The 18554-nt window shown below is 57.0% G+C and overlaps 5 protein-coding genes across 5 annotated transcripts; 4 read left to right on the forward strand and 1 right to left on the reverse strand.

Annotated features, from left to right (window-relative positions):
* Positions 1-2444: 2444 nt before the first annotated feature.
* On the forward strand, positions 2445-5546 carry BZA05DRAFT_541 (uncharacterized protein). The gene is made up of 2 exons (XM_051488409.1): positions 2445-3120; positions 3175-5546. The coding sequence occupies exons 1-2, from the start codon at positions 2641-2643 to the stop codon at positions 5464-5466; spliced, it is 2772 nt and encodes a 923-aa protein (XP_051343933.1). The 5' UTR covers positions 2445-2640; the 3' UTR covers positions 5467-5546.
* Positions 5547-8497: 2951 nt separating this feature from the next.
* Positions 8498-9686, forward strand: BZA05DRAFT_581 (uncharacterized protein). Its single transcript, XM_051488446.1, has 3 exons — positions 8498-8948; positions 9006-9228; positions 9284-9686. Exons 1-3 carry the CDS (start codon positions 8785-8787, stop codon positions 9515-9517), a joined length of 621 nt encoding a protein of 206 aa, XP_051343934.1. The 5' UTR covers positions 8498-8784; the 3' UTR covers positions 9518-9686.
* A 578-nt stretch (positions 9687-10264) lies between these two features.
* On the forward strand, positions 10265-12014 carry BZA05DRAFT_380900 (ribonuclease III domain-containing protein). The gene is made up of 3 exons (XM_051481933.1): positions 10265-11062; positions 11127-11382; positions 11456-12014. Exons 1-3 carry the CDS (start codon positions 10622-10624, stop codon positions 11710-11712), a joined length of 954 nt encoding a protein of 317 aa, XP_051343935.1. The 5' UTR covers positions 10265-10621; the 3' UTR covers positions 11713-12014.
* A 1576-nt stretch (positions 12015-13590) lies between these two features.
* On the forward strand, positions 13591-15762 carry BZA05DRAFT_440000 (ATPase-like protein; the record flags this gene model as incomplete). The annotated part of the gene is made up of 1 exon (XM_051486566.1): positions 13591-15762. One exon carries the CDS (start codon positions 13591-13593, stop codon positions 15760-15762), a length of 2172 nt encoding a protein of 723 aa, XP_051343936.1.
* A 137-nt stretch (positions 15763-15899) lies between these two features.
* BZA05DRAFT_380907 (uncharacterized protein) lies at positions 15900-18240 on the reverse strand. Its single transcript, XM_051481934.1, has 6 exons — positions 17742-18240; positions 17584-17686; positions 17288-17514; positions 16929-17230; positions 16358-16837; positions 15900-16304 (listed from the first exon to the last, which is right to left on the reverse strand). The coding sequence occupies exons 1-6, from the start codon at positions 18022-18024 to the stop codon at positions 15984-15986; spliced, it is 1716 nt and encodes a 571-aa protein (XP_051343937.1). The 5' UTR covers positions 18025-18240; the 3' UTR covers positions 15900-15983.
* Positions 18241-18554: the final 314 nt, after the last annotated feature.

An 18554-nucleotide genomic window follows, 5' to 3' on the forward strand; every position in this document is an offset into this window, starting at 1 on the left:
GGCCACGCGTTTCCCACTGCTCAGTGCCCACTGCCCAGTAGATACCGTAGGGGGTGAGAGGTGTTGTTTTATAGGCGCGGTCCCCTGCGTCGGCGGCGCACTGCGTGGAAGGCGAGGGACCACTATTGTGAGCCGGCGCACGTGAGGTCGGCGGCGAAGTGGCGATCATAGGTACATACCGTGCGTACAGCTTGACTCTCGAGTCCATGGGATTTGGAATGCGTATGGGTGAGTACGTGAGTGTGTACCCAGAGTACCTACCTAGGGAAGAGTACACACATTGTGTAATTGTTTGCCTTTTTGCTTTTGCTTTCAACTTCAGCTCGTGCGTGCGGTAGATAGATAACGCCAGATGATAGGTAGATCCAACAACCACATCCACGGCATAACTACCTCGAGTATCATACATATCGCCATACACGGCTTATTCCCCATCCCATCCTATCCCATTTCGATCCTGGGCCTAGGTACAGTATGTGCGTGCTGTTCTTTGCTTTGTGGCAGGGCTGAGAGGACCGCCGAATGGGCGCAGTGCACGGCGACGGGCGTCATGAGTTTTGGATTCGATCAAGTGAGCGATCGGCTAGAGTCAACACTCGACAGCGTCAGGCTGCCACGGTTGTGGGCCCAGGTGAAGTGGCACACTTCATCACGGCAGGCTGTAGTATGTATGGTACTCAGTACCGTAGAAGCCTGCGGCCAATAACGTCTGCCGTTCTGAAGCGTCGGACGTCTCGGCAAGAGGAGGGGGCCATATTATGGTGTGTATAGGCCTTCACGACTCAGAGTCTCACCGTCTCATCGCCCACGACCGAAACAGCAGCCACCGCGCTCGCGAGTCGCCAGTCGCCACGGCCATCCATCAATCGCAAACCCTCACGTAAAGGTACCAGTCCTATGGTGGTGGTGGGTGTGTTACGTAGGTGTAATTATTATCTGCCTCTTTTTGCGGGGAAAAGAAGGGCGCAGCCGATTTAACAGGGCAGCAGGCATGGAGATTCGACTGCAGTTGCAGGCAGGGACAGGCATCGTCGTGTAGTAGCGCTGGTTTCGGTGTTGGTTGGCGTCGTGCACGTTTTTTTCCTTCGTTTTTTTTGGGACACACTTGTGGTGGTCGCCGTTGTTCGGGTTCGGCGTTGTCGATCTGCCACCACTAACCGGAGTAAAGTGGTTGTGTACCAATCCACACACGCAGCCAGGCATCTCGTATGTGGGGACCTTGGCCTTCTTCCGTGTCTTGTCGTGTCTCGTCGCATTCGCAAGATCGCCGTTCGCTCAGTACGGCTTTCGACTCCCGTGAGGCTTGGGCGGTTGTCGTGGAAGCTATTGTGTACTTCGTTACGCCACTCCACCTCTGACGAAAGTCGTTTTGTCGTTGGCGTCGTCCTGGCTTCCATTCCTGGTTGGCCACGGGCACCTTCGTTCCTCACTCGGTCTCTTAACTTCGGTGCTAACAGGTATGTTAGTACAAGCACTGTTGGTCTGTTAGTTAGTCGACTCCTCGGTACTTGCGATCCGAGCAAGGAGATCTCGAGACATAATTATGATTTCTTCTGCGGAAGGCACGTAACCGCGCTCGTATGGAGCCGTTCGTCTCGGGGATACTGACAGCTTGTGGGATAGTAGCCCGGGATTGTCGTAAACGGTTGATGGATTTGTTAATAGACCGATATCTCGGATGGGGAGAAGGTAATGTGCTATAGGATAGAGTTAGTATAGGTAGTATTGTGCTCGGATTGTCGGGAATCTATGTCTCGCATCCTCTGCTCCTCTGCCGGGGGGCTGATTGCATGTATGATTCGGTTGGCAGTGGTGGAGTGGTGGAGTGGTCGATTTGGGAGTGTGTCGTGGAGTGTGGTTAGCTGGATAGTGGTCGGCGACCTGCAGAATCATGGCCGGCCATCCGGCCACCTCGAGAATTAAGAACTTGCTAAATACAACTTCGCAGGGCCAAAAGGGCCGCTTTAAGAGGTATTAGTTAGGCCGTGGGACAAAACGTGCCCTCCAGCGGCAAGCCGTCGAATGGATCATATCAACAGCCTGTCCCACTGTACTATAAACTACCATACTGTGACTTGATTTCCTCCTCGCCTCCTCCTGCTCCTTCTTCTTCTTCCCTCCCTTGCGCTCTTTCCTCCCCTCCTCCTTCTCCCTTCCTTTTGTACCCCGCCCGTCCTCCTCTTCCTCCACTCCCTCTGTTGATCCCCCGTGTGGTGATGTTCGTTCGTTCCATTCTGCGTCGTACATCTCATTCTCGCTCCCATCCTCGCCGGCGGTATTGAGACCATAAATAATCGCTTATCAGCCCCCCGTCGCCCATCGCTCCATCACAAATCATCGCATAACTGGCGCAAGTCGGAATAGCCTTATCGCTTCGAATCGGCCGCAACCAAACCCAAACCCCCCTCCCCGACAACAACCCAACCACAACTCTCAGCTGGCCTGGCCCTAACTACCCGAGCATATCCCCCCAGACCAGACCTCCCGGAATTCGTCACCTCCCGCTCCCCCCTACCCCACCCCCCTTCCGGGCATTTAACCTCGACACGTCTAAACCACTCACTTCCCGCTGCCACTACTTATTACTACCGCACCCACCCACCCCGTTGACGTCGACCCCGCATCACACCAACCACAGTCATGGCGCAACGGTCGGCCCGCGCGCGTTCCAAGCTCGACAAGATCACAGCCGCGAACGGCACCACAGCACCACATCCACCTCAACGGAAACCCACACTCGGCCATGGAGGCGCCCGCCTCGGCTCGGGAGGACTGTTGACCCCGAGTGCTAGCAGTGTGTCGGGATCGTCGACGCGCAACTCTCAGCCGGCGCCGAGAATCGGCAAGGGCACGCTGAGGAGCTTCTTCGATGCGCAGGGAGAGAAGTTAAGGGGCAGGCTCGCCCACGGAAATCAGCGCAGGGATACGGATGGGGCCACGAGCTTTTATGCTGGTCTGGGTGGCGGTGTAGGTTTGGGACATGGTGGGAGGGGTGGTGGGGGTGGACTGTCGGGTTTGAGCAGCTTGGGCACCATTGGCGAGGAGCGTGTGCAGGTACGGAGGTGGGAGGGCACTGGCAGTCGGGGCGAGAATTGGGATGGAGGTGGACAGGGCAAGAAGGTGGGTTCACTGTATGGTGGCGGTGTGTCAGTGGATATGCTGACTCCGGGATAGGATTTGGAGTTATGGTTTCCGGATGGCGACACGTTGGTCTACCTCACCGACAAACCGCTGCCGCCGCGGAATCCGCATGACCTATACAAGCCCCCTGTGCCGCAACCTTCCTTCCGGCTACGCTCCAGCGTGCTGAGGAAGACGGAATCGCTGTATCTTACCTCATTACTAGACGAGTCGATAAGGGACCGGCCCATGACGCCGGCAGAAATCGCCGAAGAGTTTCCTGTACACCAGACGGAGGAGCAGCTGATGGACTACGAGTACCAGTTGCGACGCACCAGGACGCTAGAGCTGACCAGCTCCGCGGCATCGGCACATACACAGAACTCGGTAAGGACGCAAGACACCGTCGAGAGCGGCATCACGTACCGACTCTACTTCCCTGCTTCACCAAGGTATGACAAGACGACGCGACACAAATTTCACCTGACGACGCGTAACTTCTTCGCGATGCTCTTCGGCCAGCCGTTAGTGGGTGTCACGGTAGGACAGGCGCTCACGGATCTGATGGAACGCACCGACAAGTACCTCTTTGCCGGTCCTATACCGATGGAGTACGATCTGGCCGATCGGGGAATCTCCGAGATCGAGTCGCCGTTCGGCTCGTTCTCAACAGCCGGGAGTGTCCATCCGCAAGAGAGGAAGACGTCGAGCCCCAACAGCATCGCGATGGTGCTCAATTACATTGACGCTCGCGAATTCAGCGATGTGCGCAACTGGGCGGAGGGTGCCGCGGGGCTACTCGTGTGGTCCGAGCGCGTCGGGTCCGATGCCGCGCTGAGGCAGAACCTGACGCCACATGACTTGCACCGTGTCGAATCATTGTGGCGGGAAGGGTTCGTGCATTGCACGGGGCTGCTTTCGTCCCTGCAGATGCTACCCGAATGGCGTGAAATCTCGCCAATCACGAAGGCGCTGATCGACCGCGCGTCTCTCGAGATCCAGGTACGAGTCAGCAACGCCGACGCAAGGATGGCTGGATTCAACTTCCACGACATGTGGCCCGTCTCTTCCGCGGGACCCCCACCGGCTCGTCTTTCTTTCGACCGGTTCCAGAAGTTCCTGGTAAAGCATTACACGTCTCGGTTCGGATCCTGGCCACCGCCAGAGGGCCGTTTCACTCGCACCCTCTACCTTCATCTGCAGCGTGATTTCACCACTCTGTACTCCTACATCGTTGATCAGGATGCAGTGTGGTCTCCTCCGCACGACCAGCCCACGCTTTCGTCCAGAAGGACAATCCTCAAACCGGGTAATGCCATCTGGCGGGCCGACGACGAGTTCCTGCCCATGACGGACATCCTGAGTACCTTCGATGACCGCGAGAACCACCCACCGATTCCGCATCCCTTCCCCTTGGTGCCCCTTTCGAACCGGGCCGGTACCGTCATGATCTCTCCCGGCGGCACTGGCGGCAACAAGAAACAGAAGGGCTTCTCCTTCGCCGGTGCCAACCCTCGCAACCGCAATTCCACCGGTAACCCCGGGGCAGCGCAAGCAGCACTGGCTCTCAGCGAGAGCACCAACATCGAAGCGCTGAGGTCGTCTACGACGTCAAACCCGCTCCTCGAAGCCTTCCAGGTTCATGAAAAGTCAATTCCCGCACACGAAATCTCACCCCACGATGCGCGAAAGGGCCGCTGGATCATGATCTACGGTGTTCTGCAGACTTTGGCTTCCGTCGCCGTCGACGCACCAGGAATCAACTGGACCGAAGGCGTCGAGTACTGGATCAACCCGAAGCTGCGCGACACACCCCCATGGGGCAAAGCGGTGCCCGCAGTGGTTCCCCAATCACCGACCGGCGAGCGGGGCGACGAACGCTCCCACTTCCGTAGTCACTGCTGGGTCTCGGTAGGCCCCAAGGAGGTTGCCGCCGTGCCGCTGCTTCCGCCCGGCTTCACCGCACCTGCGGTAGCAGCCCGCCGAATGCGCCAGCGAAGCCGAAGTCGCAGCCGCAAAGCGCTCCGCGCACTACACAGGGAACAAGCCACCATACCCACCACATCCGCACATGCCGCCACATCACCCGTCGAGCTCCCGGCGAACGACGAGATAGCTATGGCATCGCCCAGGAGCGAGTACTCGCACGATAAGAACGAGAGCAGTGGCGACGAGGGCGACGACGAAATGGACGCCGAGAGCCCGTCGCCGCCACCAACGACGCAGAACATGTTCCGGACGTGGGGACAGCGGCACGTGAAGGGCGACGCGGAGAGTCCTGGCGTCGTACGGGGCGGCACTGCGCCGTGGGAAACGGAGGCTGGGCAGAGGGCGGAGCCGATGTAGGCATGTGGGCAAGTGATTGCGGGTTTCTCGGAGTTTGGGTTTGATATCTGCGTTTTTGTTTTGCTTGGGAATTGATATTTCTTCTCTTATCTCTGCTCTTCTTTGTTTGGGTTGGGTTGGAAGTTGGAAGTGTGCAGCGCCGGATGGCTTGGTTGGTTGGATGGGACGGATGGACGGATGGATGGACACTTTGATACCCCACTTTCATTACTCACTCTTCTCTTTTTTATTTTTGTTTTTGTCGTATTTCGATCAGACCTACGTCCGATTTGACTTGTCTTTTATCTTTTATCTGTGGCTTTTACCTACTTCGCTCTTCTGGGTTTTTCTATGTTGGTTTGTTTTATCTATATTGTTTTTGGAGCGGTGGGAGGAGTCGGCTGGGAATGGATGGGAATGGATGGGATGGGATGGGATGGGATGGGATGGGATGGGATGGGATGGGATGGGATGGGACGGGATTGTGGGTTAAGCGTGCCGGTTTGGATACCGGATACTGAAGTCTGAAGAATGCAATTGATGCGTGCATTCTACTCCTTGGATCGTCTCTGTACATGCGTACATGTGTGCATGTGTGTTTTCGCCGCAATCTGGACGGGACGGCGTTGTCCTTGGCAGCGCTTTATGAGTGGTGCTGATTGCAACTTGCAAGATGCCATCACGTTGCTCGAGATAGTTCGAAGGAATGAGCTTTCGCAGCTGGCTATAATAGGTGGATGGTAGGCGGAGAGGACCCCAAGGTATCATTCGCGGCTACAAGTAGTATCGCCGTGACAATAGGTATATCTATCTAGTAGCCTTGGCCTCACATGCGGTCACTCTACCGATTGAACCTGCCTCAATCTACTCTACCTTCCAAGCAGCGGAAGATTCCAAGCCGCGGAATGGACCAACCATATACGACAACAAATCGATTGTCTCTATCTCTTTTTCTCTCTCACACACCGGAACGGGCCCTGCAAACCGCAGAAAAGCGATACTGGCGGGCGTCCACGCAGTAGGTAGTCGCGTATCATTGGGAATAGGTAGGTTCGCGCTGCTGCGGCAGAACCAGACAATCGACTTGGAGGTGGACATCTGAAAGTCTCGATGTGAATGACGTAGTTAGCAGTAAAAGCAGATTATAACAGAGCCAATGGAGAGCGGATACGGATTACTCCCTAATAATTGGTAGTCTTTCTGTTCTTTTACCGATTCTGCGAGTGATAATATGTGCTTGCAGTGGTGGTAGGTATCGTGTGTATCCCTCGGGAAGATGTGCATTTAACTATGAATCGGGATATGAGACGGAGGAATTGCTTGTACGAGATGGAACCCGTGTAATATAGGTCTGTGTGTAGTCCTTCGAACTCACGCAGTGTATTTGCGTCGAGCTGAGTTGAGCTGAGCTGAGCTGAACGGGTTGTAACATGTATCACAGACTCCGACTCGTCAGCTTCAGCTCGGGCTGAACGCTTAACTAGGGCCACGTCTAGGTAGTAGATCGGAGCCGTTGGGTGAAAACGAAGGGCGCTGTGAGCACTCCCTAGGCCAGCACCCGGAGGATTGGTGCGCCGAGGCAATGTCAGTGCCTTGCGGGATTGTGGCGGCTGATGATGACGAGGGCAAGGGAAGACCAAGACCACGCTCGGAAATGGCAACTTGGCAAGAAGACGAAGGATGGAGGAATGTGTGTGGGCTATATAGGCTTTTATAACTACTACTACGCAGAAACTATCCGTGGTGTGTATGTCATACAGCTGCTGCCTGCGGCGGCCGGCCGGCGCGCAGTGTGGTGGCAACATCGTTATTGCTACAGCTACAGCTATCGCCACGCTGTGCTGTAGCACTATTGTGAGACTCTGCCCCTCAGCAATCCGCGGCTGAAGTCCAACCACCACCCATACACCAGGTTGCGCTTGAGAGATCGCAATGCCGGCGGCAACAGCTATTACCGGTAGCTATCGATTTCGGAGACCGCCGAATCCCTCCCGCGGTTACACATCTCCTCTGGGTACCTAGAGCAACTACCGATATCTACCATCCAGCAGAAGCCCGAGATTCGAAACGTGGGATCTCCACTCGGCGGTGGTTGGTTAATTGGTTGGTGGTGGTGTTTGTTTGTTCTGGATATGTAGGCGCTATCTAGAGTACCTACTCTACCTAGTAACTATCGTCTCGGTTCCGCGATGGGAAGGTGCCGAGTTCAGAAGGAGCTCCCGGAGATCTCGCTAGAGTAGAAGATAGGCTAGGATGGGGGGCTAGTTATCTGGTATCTCGATACATAATCCGCCGAAATGCGGGGTTGCCGTTGGGGTCGGGGGTCGGGGGAGGGAGGAGGGGGGAGTGGTGAAGGGAGCCGCAGTTCCTGCATGCGAGATGGAGGGGCGGAGAGGCGGAGAATCGGAGGGGGCCGCTGCTCCGATCGAGAAGGCGTCGGTCGTGGGACGGAAGCCTGTATTACCGGGTTGCTAGTTAGGGACGATGATGTTGTGCAGCATGACACCTGCACCCGCCATACAGTTTGCCCAGAGACAGAGAAGAGGCGGATTCCACTTCAAGACCACGAGCCGTCCGCGTCGGAGCTCGGAACTCAGAAACTCCACTCCCGGGTTAGTCTGGCAGTTGGTCGGCCGGCGGATGCGCTGTGCTCGCATTCGCACTCGCACTCACACTCATTCCCGAACGGTGGCGATGGGACGGGAGACTAATGACCAAGTGCTGGAAAGTCGAAACGTGCGCTTGTTACCAGCGGCTGACTCGCTGCCCCAGAGCTCCTCCTCCCCCCCTCCTCTTAGCATGCGTTCCAGCCGACCGCTTCCCTGCGCAAATCCCACGCAACGTCCTTCCTTGGAGATTTAGCTCGCCGACGCTGGAGACGACAACAGCCTATCAAGTACAGCCCGTGAAGGCCGGAACCGGGATATCGCCTTTTGTCCCTAGCCGCAAATGAGGAAGGCAAGATTGGGGAAACCCCTGCCCTACCGATCGACTCAATCCGGAGTTATGCTGTGCTGTGCGAGACCGTGGACGGTCCTGCGGAATCTGCTCATGTAACCGCAACCTATACATCGGATCGTACAGGATCGTACAGGCTGGCTCGCACAGGCTGGCTCGCACGACGGCCCCTTCCGATGGCTGTCGTGCCGTTACATCGTCGTGTGTGTGTTTGTGTGGGTGTGGGTGTCGGCGGTATGTTTCCGCCTGGGCTGAGGGGGGCTGAAGGGGAGTATAAAGGCATCGCCGAATCACCACAAAGATGATCCGTTCCAAAGCCATCCGCAGCAGCAATCTCCAGCTCTCCTCGTCTCGGTCTCTCCATACCCCTCACTCCTCAGAATGAAGGTCTTCACTGCTCTTGCCATCTTCGCCGGTCTCATCGCCGGCTCCTCCGCCGCCGCGATCGAGAAGCGTGCTCCTCCCAACATTCCGACCGCCGCCAGCGCAAAGACCATGCTCGCAGCGCTTCCCACGAGAACCACTGATGCTACTGGCTACCAGCGGTCTGTTTATCCCACTCCTTCTCGCAGCCAGAACAACGACTGACATCTCCCACTTAGCTCGCTGTTCCCCCACTGGATCACCATCTCCGGCAATTGCAACACCCGCGAGACGGTGCTGAACCGCGACGGCACCGGCCTGACAATCGGCAGCGACTGCTACCCCTCATCCGGCAGCTGGTTCTCGCCCTACGACGGTGCCACCTGGACCGCCGCCTCGGACCTCGACATCGACCACGTGGTCCCGCTCTCCAACGCGTGGAAATCCGGTGCCAACACCTGGGTATAACCATCCCTCCCCCATCTGTCCGACCCGCATCCACTAAAGCATACACTAGACCACCGCCCGCCGCCAAACCTTTGCCAACGACCTGACCAACCCGCAGCTGATCGCGGTCACCGACGACGTCAACTCGGCCAAGGGCGATAAGTCCCCCGATGCATGGGTGCCGCCGCTGTCGAGCTACCACTGCACGTATGCGCGCATGTGGGTCAAGGTCAAGTCCGTCTACTCGCTCTCCGTCACCGCTGCGGAGAAGTCGAAGTTGACGAGTATGTTGAATACTTGCTAGATGGAGGGCTGGGATGGATGGGGATGTATGGTGCATAGATAGCAATTGGCCTGGGTACCAAGAATATTATGTATGAACATCGCTTGAGGGGTAGATGATGTGAAAGATGTTGCCACGTTGTGGATTGCCATGTAACGTAAATTTATGTATGATACATACCAGAAAGAAGTTTTTATTTTTTCAAGGGTTCCATCCTCACAGTGACATGAACAGTCACCCATCTCTCCCATAACACAGAGTACAATACACGATAGTTACGACCAACTTAACCCTCGATATAAGGTAGGTAGTAGCATATTTGCTTAACTATCCAGAAGATGCTTCCTTCCGAACGCCACTCGACTCGTACTGTATCCCAGGGTTTAATTACGAGCACCTAGGTACCTCGGAACAAAGCTGGAGACGGGGGAACGTAGTTCAAGGTGGTAGTTATGATCCATTGTCGTACTTGCGGGCCGCGGCATCCATACTTCCCGTGGATTGAAGGGAAGTGTAAGGGGCAGCAAACCCAGCTCCAAGGCCTAAATGCCTATTGTGAGGATAACTAGAGGATTTGGAATGTCATTTCTGTTTTTCAGGGTTTGGTGGTGGAATTTCTTTGTCACATGCATTATTGAATGTAGATACCTCTAAAATACGGCCATAATCCTAATCGTTTGGATGGCTTCAGTTTTCAGTTCCAGTTTTAGAGCCAAATCCAGTTCCCCGTAAAGGGAGTCCACGGTTGAAGTTAAAATACGGTACTGAGTGGTGGTGAAGAAAAGACCTCCAGAGGTCAGTTCCCATTCCATCGCTGGAGCCGCACAGTGCCATCCAAACAGGCCCTTAAGGTTCCATGCTGTACGAAATACGGTATCAATCACCTCCAAGGCGACACATCCCGCACGTCACGTGACCACCGGGGTTCCCGAACCCCGAACCGACGAGACCAGCCGAGCTGGTGACGGAAGCGGGACGACTAGTCGCTGAGTAGCGGTAACCGGAGACCTACCTAGCAAAACCACGACAACAAGCCCGCGCACCTGGAATGTGCGCGAATGAGTACATAGAGTACACAGTTTAGAGTACACGTATTGGGTTTCGGACCGGAATGTTAATCTCCCCATGAGCGTCCGAAGCTTTTTATCGCAGCTGCGCGCGACCCTCGTCCCTGTTTCCGCCCACATCTGCGCACCACCGGCATCGATACCGATACCACACACCGCAGTCCGCATCCCCACCCCCACCATGACCGGCATCACGTTCTACCCGTCCGGCGGCGTCGGCTTCGCAATAACATTCCCGACGTTCGAGCTCGCGCCGGGGCAGCTGCACAACTTCGCGTCGCGCAGGCTCGAGGAGTGCGTGTTCACGCACCGCTCCGCCGCGCCTACGACGGCGACCTACGAGAGCTTCTCGCACGCTGCCAACTACTCCGGCGGCCGCGCCGCCCGCTGGCGCAACGATAACGAACACTTGGAGTTCATTGGCGATATGGTGCTCAAGGGGCTCACAGGCATGCTGATCGAGGAGCTGCACCCCGACGCCGACGAGGGGTACATGTCTGTACGTCCTGTTCCGCCCCCACCCCGCGCGCCGCAGCTGACGGATGGATGGTGCGGCTATGTAGGCGCTCACGACGGTAGTCCTCAGCAACAGCTTCTACGCGCACATGAGCCGGGCACACGGGCTCGACCGGCGGCTGCGGCTGCAGGGCGTGAACCACGAGAACGTGCTGGAGAGCGAGCGCGTGCTCGGCGGGCTGTTTGAGGCGTACATTGCCGGCGTCTACAAGGAGTATGGCAACGCTGGGTTCGCCGCGCTGTACGCGTGGTTCGCGTGGTGGATGCGCCCGTATTTCGTCGAGATATCGACGCAGCTGCGAAGTACCCCGCCCGCCCCACCACCCCACTACCCCCACCACGTTCTTGGCAAGGCATGGCTGACAGCGAGAAAAAGGATCGGACCAGCCAGAGTTCTCGACGCCGAGCCTCTCGCCCGTTTCGAGACTGCACGAGTACGTCGATGCGCACCGACTACCGCAGCCGGAGTATAGGTTTGTGCAGGTGGAGGGATGTGGCTACACGGGGGCACCCGAGTGGGCTTGCGTCGTGCAGCTGGGAGAGACGGAGGTGCGCGGGAAAACCATGTCCAAGAAGAAACTGGCGAAAGACGAGGGGTGTAAGGCTGCGCTGGAGTATCTGATGAACACGTAGTACTGGGTATAGACTAGACGAATGGACGAATGGTAAGCCAGGCGAATATAATATAACAGAATAGATATGCGTTCTTCGCCAGCAGTGACTGTGGTGCTCACTGCTCTGTTGGTCCGTTTCGACATGTACTGATGATAGAATGCGCTGGAAGTTGGAATTTCACTCCCTCGGGCGTTTTGATTTCGGTCGTAGGATTGCCGTCGGAAGAACAGAACAGCAGCCGGAGGTCAGGACCGTGTCGATAGTATGCAAGATTTACGGACCAGTAATGCAGTGCTGTGATAGAGGTGATATCTTTGTGGTGGTGGTATTGTCCGGCGGCCGGTAGCTACTTAAAGTACCTAGCATTGAGAGGCGCGAAGGAAGAGGCAGCCTGGCGTCATCGGTGAGTGCCGAAGAAGCGGGACCTTGTCGGATCTGGGTGGGACCAACTGTTGGAGGAGCGAGACCTTGCCGGGACCTGGTGAGACCAGCTGTCATGGAGGGGATGTCAAGTGTTTCTGACGGGAGACCCGATGTGATCGTTCAACGTTTAACTGTTTTTGCTGTCATTATTTCTGTTCGTCCTGCTCGTCTTGTTTTCTTATCATCATCATCATCCACTAAGAATTCTAGTCTAATTGATCACGTTTTGTTCCTCGCCCGTTATTGGGTCTCTCACTAGGTCGACACAACTACTCGCGGATAGCCAGATCTGAATTCCTAGCCCCAGATCTGCAATCGACTCAGATTCACGATGATCGAACATCTCAGATTCCCAGGTTCCCAGATCAAGGTTGCTTCTTCGCAATTAACTAAGGTACTGACTAGTGCTATGGAGAGACCTAGTGCTATGGAGAGACCTAGTGCTATGGAGAGACGGAATGAGATGCCAGATATCCAGATGCCAGATGCCAGATGCCAGATGCCAGATGCCAGATGCCCAGCAGCCGGCTGTGCCCCACTGCTCCTGCTCCTGCTGGCCACCCGGTGGGCCGGTGGTGGGAAGCACTTTGTTTTGACTTTCGACGAGGACCTAGCGATTGGATTCGCATGAGCAACTGACTACTAGGTAGCAGGTGGAGAGCATACTACGGCCAAGGAAATTGTTGCACCTAACAAGAATCACAATCCTCATCCTCCGTACTCGCGCCATCAGAGCTACAGGTACTATGCAATCAATCAGGAGCCCTTCGAGCTGTAGGTATATGGTATCATTGCCTTTTCTCCCTTCACTCGTACGAGTACCGGTAGGTAGCTCACAGCCAGCCAAGACCAAGATTTCCAGGCGTCTGTCCTCTTGGCAATGGCATCGCAGATCATCTTACCCGATCTCATTTGACAGAGCGGGAATCGCTCGCCCAACCCGCACAGGCTTAAGTTTTAACTTAGGGTGCTGGCTTGCCCGCTTTTTCCACCCCGCAAAATGCAAGGCACTGCGTCATTCCGGCCAACCCGACCCAGGGATCGAAAGAAAAAGAAAAGGCGAGTCATGACGTTCACTCTACATACGGCGGAGAGGCCGATCGCCGCTACCTTGTTGGCTACGAAATCAAGCCACGACGATGCGGCGATACGTCCCAACCGCATGGAAATTTTGACGTAGCTCCAGCTAATCGTACAGTACGTACCCGTCAAGGGCCTACTTTGACGTAGGCGTGATGATGATGTGCGGAACGCTCTGCCGGATGGCCACAAAGACATCACCCCAAAAGGACGAGCGCGGAATTGGTGGTTCACATGGAGAAAGAGAGGTCTTTCCTTTCGCCTGAGGATTTTGAAGTTCGAACTCAACCTCATCACATCATCAGAAACCTGAAGGAGATTCCCCGAATACCGAATACCAAATACCAAATACCGAATACCGAAAACAATCATCGGGCCAGTCAGCCAGCAACGATGTTGGTGATCCTCCTCCCCTCGACCGTCATCCTCGCAGTCGCAGCCTTCATCTTCTTTGAGCGTCTGCACCTGCGACAGATCCTTGCCATCGTCCGCCACCGCCGCAACTCCGATATCGAGGAGAAGCTGCTTCCTCGGTCCTCGCCAGGTCCCTCGCATCAGCAGACGAAACCGAAACCGAAATCACCACTGCAGCAGCAGGTCGTCGCAGAGAAGGCGCTGTACCATGCCCTCCAGAACGTCGGGGACCACCCAGAATCTATTCCCGTCGCCCGGCGGCGGCTGCTGGAGTTGTTGGATCACACCGTGGAACAGACGCTGAAGGCGCCGGAAACATCGATTCTCTCCGTCTCCGAATTCTCACCCAAGGCGTTGAAGGACTTCCTGCAGAGCGCCGAGGATGCTACATCGGCCCGGTTTACTGCATACCTCGCCCGCCGGAAGAGTGGCGGGACACGGGAGATGTTTCCCGACCGCGAGTACGCCGAGTACTGGGCGCGGCAATCTGCGCCGGTAAAGTACGCCGACGGCTCTTGGCTCGGCGGAATCCACCGCATCGACACAGCAGCGCACCACCGCCGCTGGTCGAAAACCGGCTGGCAGGTGCTGAGCGAAGAGCTCGGCGACGGCGATCTGGAGAAGAACCACGTGTTTGTGTACGAGAAGCTCGTGAACAGCATCTGCGATATTGGGCGGGGCGACGAAGCGCGGTTCATCGATCCATGTGTGAATCCGAATAGCGATGCGAGGGTGTGGACGGCGGCCGTCTCGCAACTGGCCATCTCCCAGTGCGCGGACGAGTTCCTGCCTGAGGTCCTCGGCTTCAATATGGCCTACGAAGCTCTGCCGTACCACCTCCTCGTCACGATCCACGAGTTCCGCGAGCTGCGGCTGGATGCGTACTACTTCCTCCTGCACGTCGTCATTGACAACAGCGACACCGGGCACGCCGCGATGGGCCGGGAAGCGGTAGTCGGCCTAGTAGAATCAGCACGGACCCCGGAGGAGCGCGAGGAGCTCTGGCGGCGGGTGCAAGCCGGCTTCATTCTTGCGGAGACGCTGCCGACCACGCCCACGCCGCCCTCCGAGGCGACCACCCGCGTGCTCCAGATCTTCAAGCAGAAAACGGTGACGGCGCAGCCAATGCACGCCTGCTGTCCGGCGAAGGTTTCGGGCAAGACGCTGTCGCAGTGGCTGGACCCGGCGGCCTACAGCAGCCACAGCATGGACTTCCTGCAGGGCCTCGCGGACTCGCGCTGGATCGTCCGCGGCAATCCGAGCGGGAGCAAGCTCCTCCGCGAGCTGAAATGGGGAGGCCGCATGTTCGGTGCGTTCACCGCGAACGAGGTGGAAGCCCTCGAGGCGTGGATCTGCGAACTCGACGACGCCAGCTACCTCGTCCCGAGCTCCACCCCGAACCCCTCCAACGCCTACAAAACATTCACCCGCCGCCGGCACCACGACAGAAACCGGTACTTCCCACCACCGCAGCCCGTCCCCGTCCTCCCCACGCCCAGCACGCCCCCACCCCACCCCCCAAACCACATCTTAGATATCCCCCTCCCCCTCCCCACCCCCATCCTCCACCCCCGCCTGCCTACCCTTCTCACCGCCACCGCAGCACCATTTGAGCACCTCCCCGCACACAGCGTAAAGATCGCAACACCGCACGGCATGGCCGCGATCAAGGTACTACGGGCACTATACGGCTTCCTGCCCGAGACCGCGTATGTAGCGGGAATGGACGAGGTAGTCCGCTCTGCCTCCGCGAGCGAGGGCGTAGTCGAGATTGCGCAGCGCTTATCAGGACAAGACAAAAACGGCGGCGTCCCAACCCCGGAGGAGGACCCGGTTGCGAGTCTGGTGCTGCAGCTCTCCCGCTCTCCCGAAAGGAACTGGTGGGAGCTGGTGGGCGTACAGGCCGCGCTGCTGGCGCTGCTGAAAAGGCGGGAACTGTGGCAAACAATGGGCGTTGCGGATGAGTTACAGGCCATTGTGGGGAGGTGCCAAAATGCGCTGAGGCCCGTGTTGATGGAGGAGCAGGCGGATGTGGCGAGGGTGTGGAGGGGGTATTGCGCTGTTGTACAGGGGCTGGCGGGGGATCAGGAGGATGAGGATGAGGATGGGGAGGATGAGCGGGAGGAGAGTGCAGATATGGAGCGGGTGTAAAGACGTGGGCGTGTTGATCATGCTAATTGGAGGATGTGTTTGAAGTGTTATTTATTTGTGTCCAAGTGACATCTATGATCTAGGTAGTCTATAGTACCGTACTCCGTATAACCCAAGAAGAAAGCAACCTGCGCTTTCGTCTATATCTATAATTTTCCCTTCCCCGACCCGGTCTGGTTATCCAACCAAGGCCCCGCGTAGAACCTACCATCCTCTCCCCGCTACTTCTGCGTCTGTGTCTGCTCCGTACTCCCATACGACCTCACCAGCGGCGGCGGACAAATCTTCGCTGCCAGCTCTCCCATCCCTCCCGCTCCCGCCCCACCAGCCCCCCTAACCCCGCCCCCATTCCCGTTTCTTTTATCCCCCGCGGCCTCCAAATCTGCAAGCTCCCCGTCCGCCTTCCTTGTGCGGCTCTCGTACCACCTCCAGCTGCCGATCGTCACCGCCATCAGCGCCGACAGCAGCAGCAGGAACACCATCAGTCGGTACTTGAACTGGCTTAGAGATTTGCCCTGGATGAATTCTACGCCGAAGAGGCCCTGCGAGATTGTTAGTTGGGACTGAAAAAGAAGAGGGGGGGAGGAAAACGTACGGCAGCAAAGGTTGGTGGTAGGTACACCATTGTGACCACCGTGATCGTCTTCATCGACCGCGTGTACTCGGCCGCCTTCTCCTGCAGGCCGCGCATGAGGTTGTTGTCATGTGAGACTAACATGCTGGGGACCAGCGTAGCCAAGCTCTCACACACCCTAAGCAGAGTCATGACCCTATCCCTATGTTGCGCCGTTCTCATTCCATGCCTCTGTAGCGCAGCCTCGAACATTTCAAACTCCTTGTCCCCCGCGAGTTTTGCCGCTGAGGCCGCGGAGGCCGCGCTGAGCCGTCGGAACTCGGCGAACCCCGCGCTCATCGACGCGATGATGTACTCGTTCATCCCCAGGAAGTTGTACAGCTCCAGCAGCTTGCTGCGTTGCCGCGCCAGGCGCTGCGCGTCGTCTAGTGCGCTAGATTTTTGCAGGTTGGCGGAGGGAGCGCGGGAAGGGGCGCTGCTGCTGATGCAGGTTTTGAGTTTCTGTGGCGGGGGTTAGCGGGGGAGGTAAGATGGCAGCGGGGGGAGGGGGGGGGGGGGGGGGGGGGGGGGGGGGGGGGGGGGAGCGGCTTGCCAGTAGGTGGTTCTCCTGCTCCAGGTGGTTGATGTACTCCGCCCAGCTCTCGTCCGCGCACGACAGCTGCAGCAGGTGGATATCGAGGTCGCTCCGTCGGGTGGCCGAGGCGCTGTCGGCCTGCACTAGGTCCTCCAGCTGCTCCCAGAATTCGTCGGATGGGTGCACGTTCATCCACACTGATCGCTGGCTCGATGGATAGTACTTCATCCATACCCCCGTCTTGCGTGTGGCGAACCGGAACTTCTCAGTGGGCATGTTGGACTCCGTCTTGGTCACGTACTTGAGGTTGTAGCAAACCTCTGTGGAGCCTGTTAGCTATATGTACCGCGTAGAAGAACATCACACCGCCAACCTACCAAAGAAAGGCTCAGGAGCTCCGACGTCTTCTCCATCAGCGTCCGGCGCCGGTAGATGACAGTGCTGTCTATAAATCCCAAAGTTCTCGTTCTCCTCCCAGATCTTCTGGCCAAAAGTGTAGAGAATCTCGAGGAACCCGGGGAAGACAGCAAGGTACGAGAGGATCTTCAGCAGTGCTTCCCGACACACCGGGAGGTAGCCGAAAGAACCGTTTGGTGTGATCGTGCTGGTCCGTGGTCTCAGCGGGGTTTTCTGGCGGAAGGATCGGGGCAGGGGGAGGAAATATAGTACATACATGAATGTAGACGTCGACGCGGCTGTGGCGCCCTCCAGCATGGACTCCACGCCCTCCACGCTATCGTGTTCGGCATACTCGATCTGGTCGCACTTCTCCCCGTCTAGTTGCCATTAGTTAGCAGTGGCTCCACATCACAGATCGGGCAGAGAGCAGACCTTGCGAGTACCGCACAGTAATCGAGTCAACATCCGCCTGCTTCTCATCACCGACCAGCAATCGTCCCGAAGACATTTCTTTGGCGAGGCGCCGTGCATGTCGCTTGATGTTTGACTCCACGGGGTTGTAGTTCACGGCACTGAGGCTTTCCGGGTAGCTCTCCCACCGTACTGGCGGCGGGTTTGTCAATGTGAGCCCTGAAGCGGAGCGGTGTAGTGGCGATCCTGGAGGCGAGAGTGAGTGGCTAGTAGGCGCCTCGTGTACGCCTGCTGGGTTGGCCATGGCAGAGACTGGAGGTTGGTGAACTGGTTGGTGTGTGGGAGTGTTGGAGGGTCGGTTGTGTTGTTGCTGTTGTGTTTCTTTTGTTCTTAGCTACGGGATTCATGTCTTATATCTAAGAGGTTCCAGTAATACAGTCTTCGAGGAGGGGAGGGAGGGAGGCTCGTACAGTCAGTCAGTCAGCCTGGCCCGGCGTCAAAGCAGGCAGGTGTTTTTTCCCATGCAAGCCTTCCCCAAAAGACACTGGCGTGGAAAAGCAGCTGCGACAGCACGATGAAGGTGGAGGCTAGATACGACGGGCTCGCCAGCAGCCAGCACGATTGGGGCTGCGCACAAGGAGGCGTCCACCGACGACGAAGCAAAAATCCCACACACCTCCCTCAGGATTGATCCATATCTAATCATTCGCGATGAGGCCGCTAAACCACATCCATACGCTACCTCATACCTGTTCCAGCCTGATTTCCCACCATGCGCTACCTCATACCTGCTCCAGCCTGATTTCCCACCATGCGGCCTGTTGAGCTGGAAGC

This window comes from Tricharina praecox, assembly GCF_024521635.1.
Source record: "Tricharina praecox strain CBS 144465 chromosome Unknown BZA05scaffold_1, whole genome shotgun sequence".
Lineage (NCBI taxonomy): Eukaryota > Fungi > Ascomycota > Pezizomycetes > Pezizales > Pyronemataceae > Tricharina > Tricharina praecox.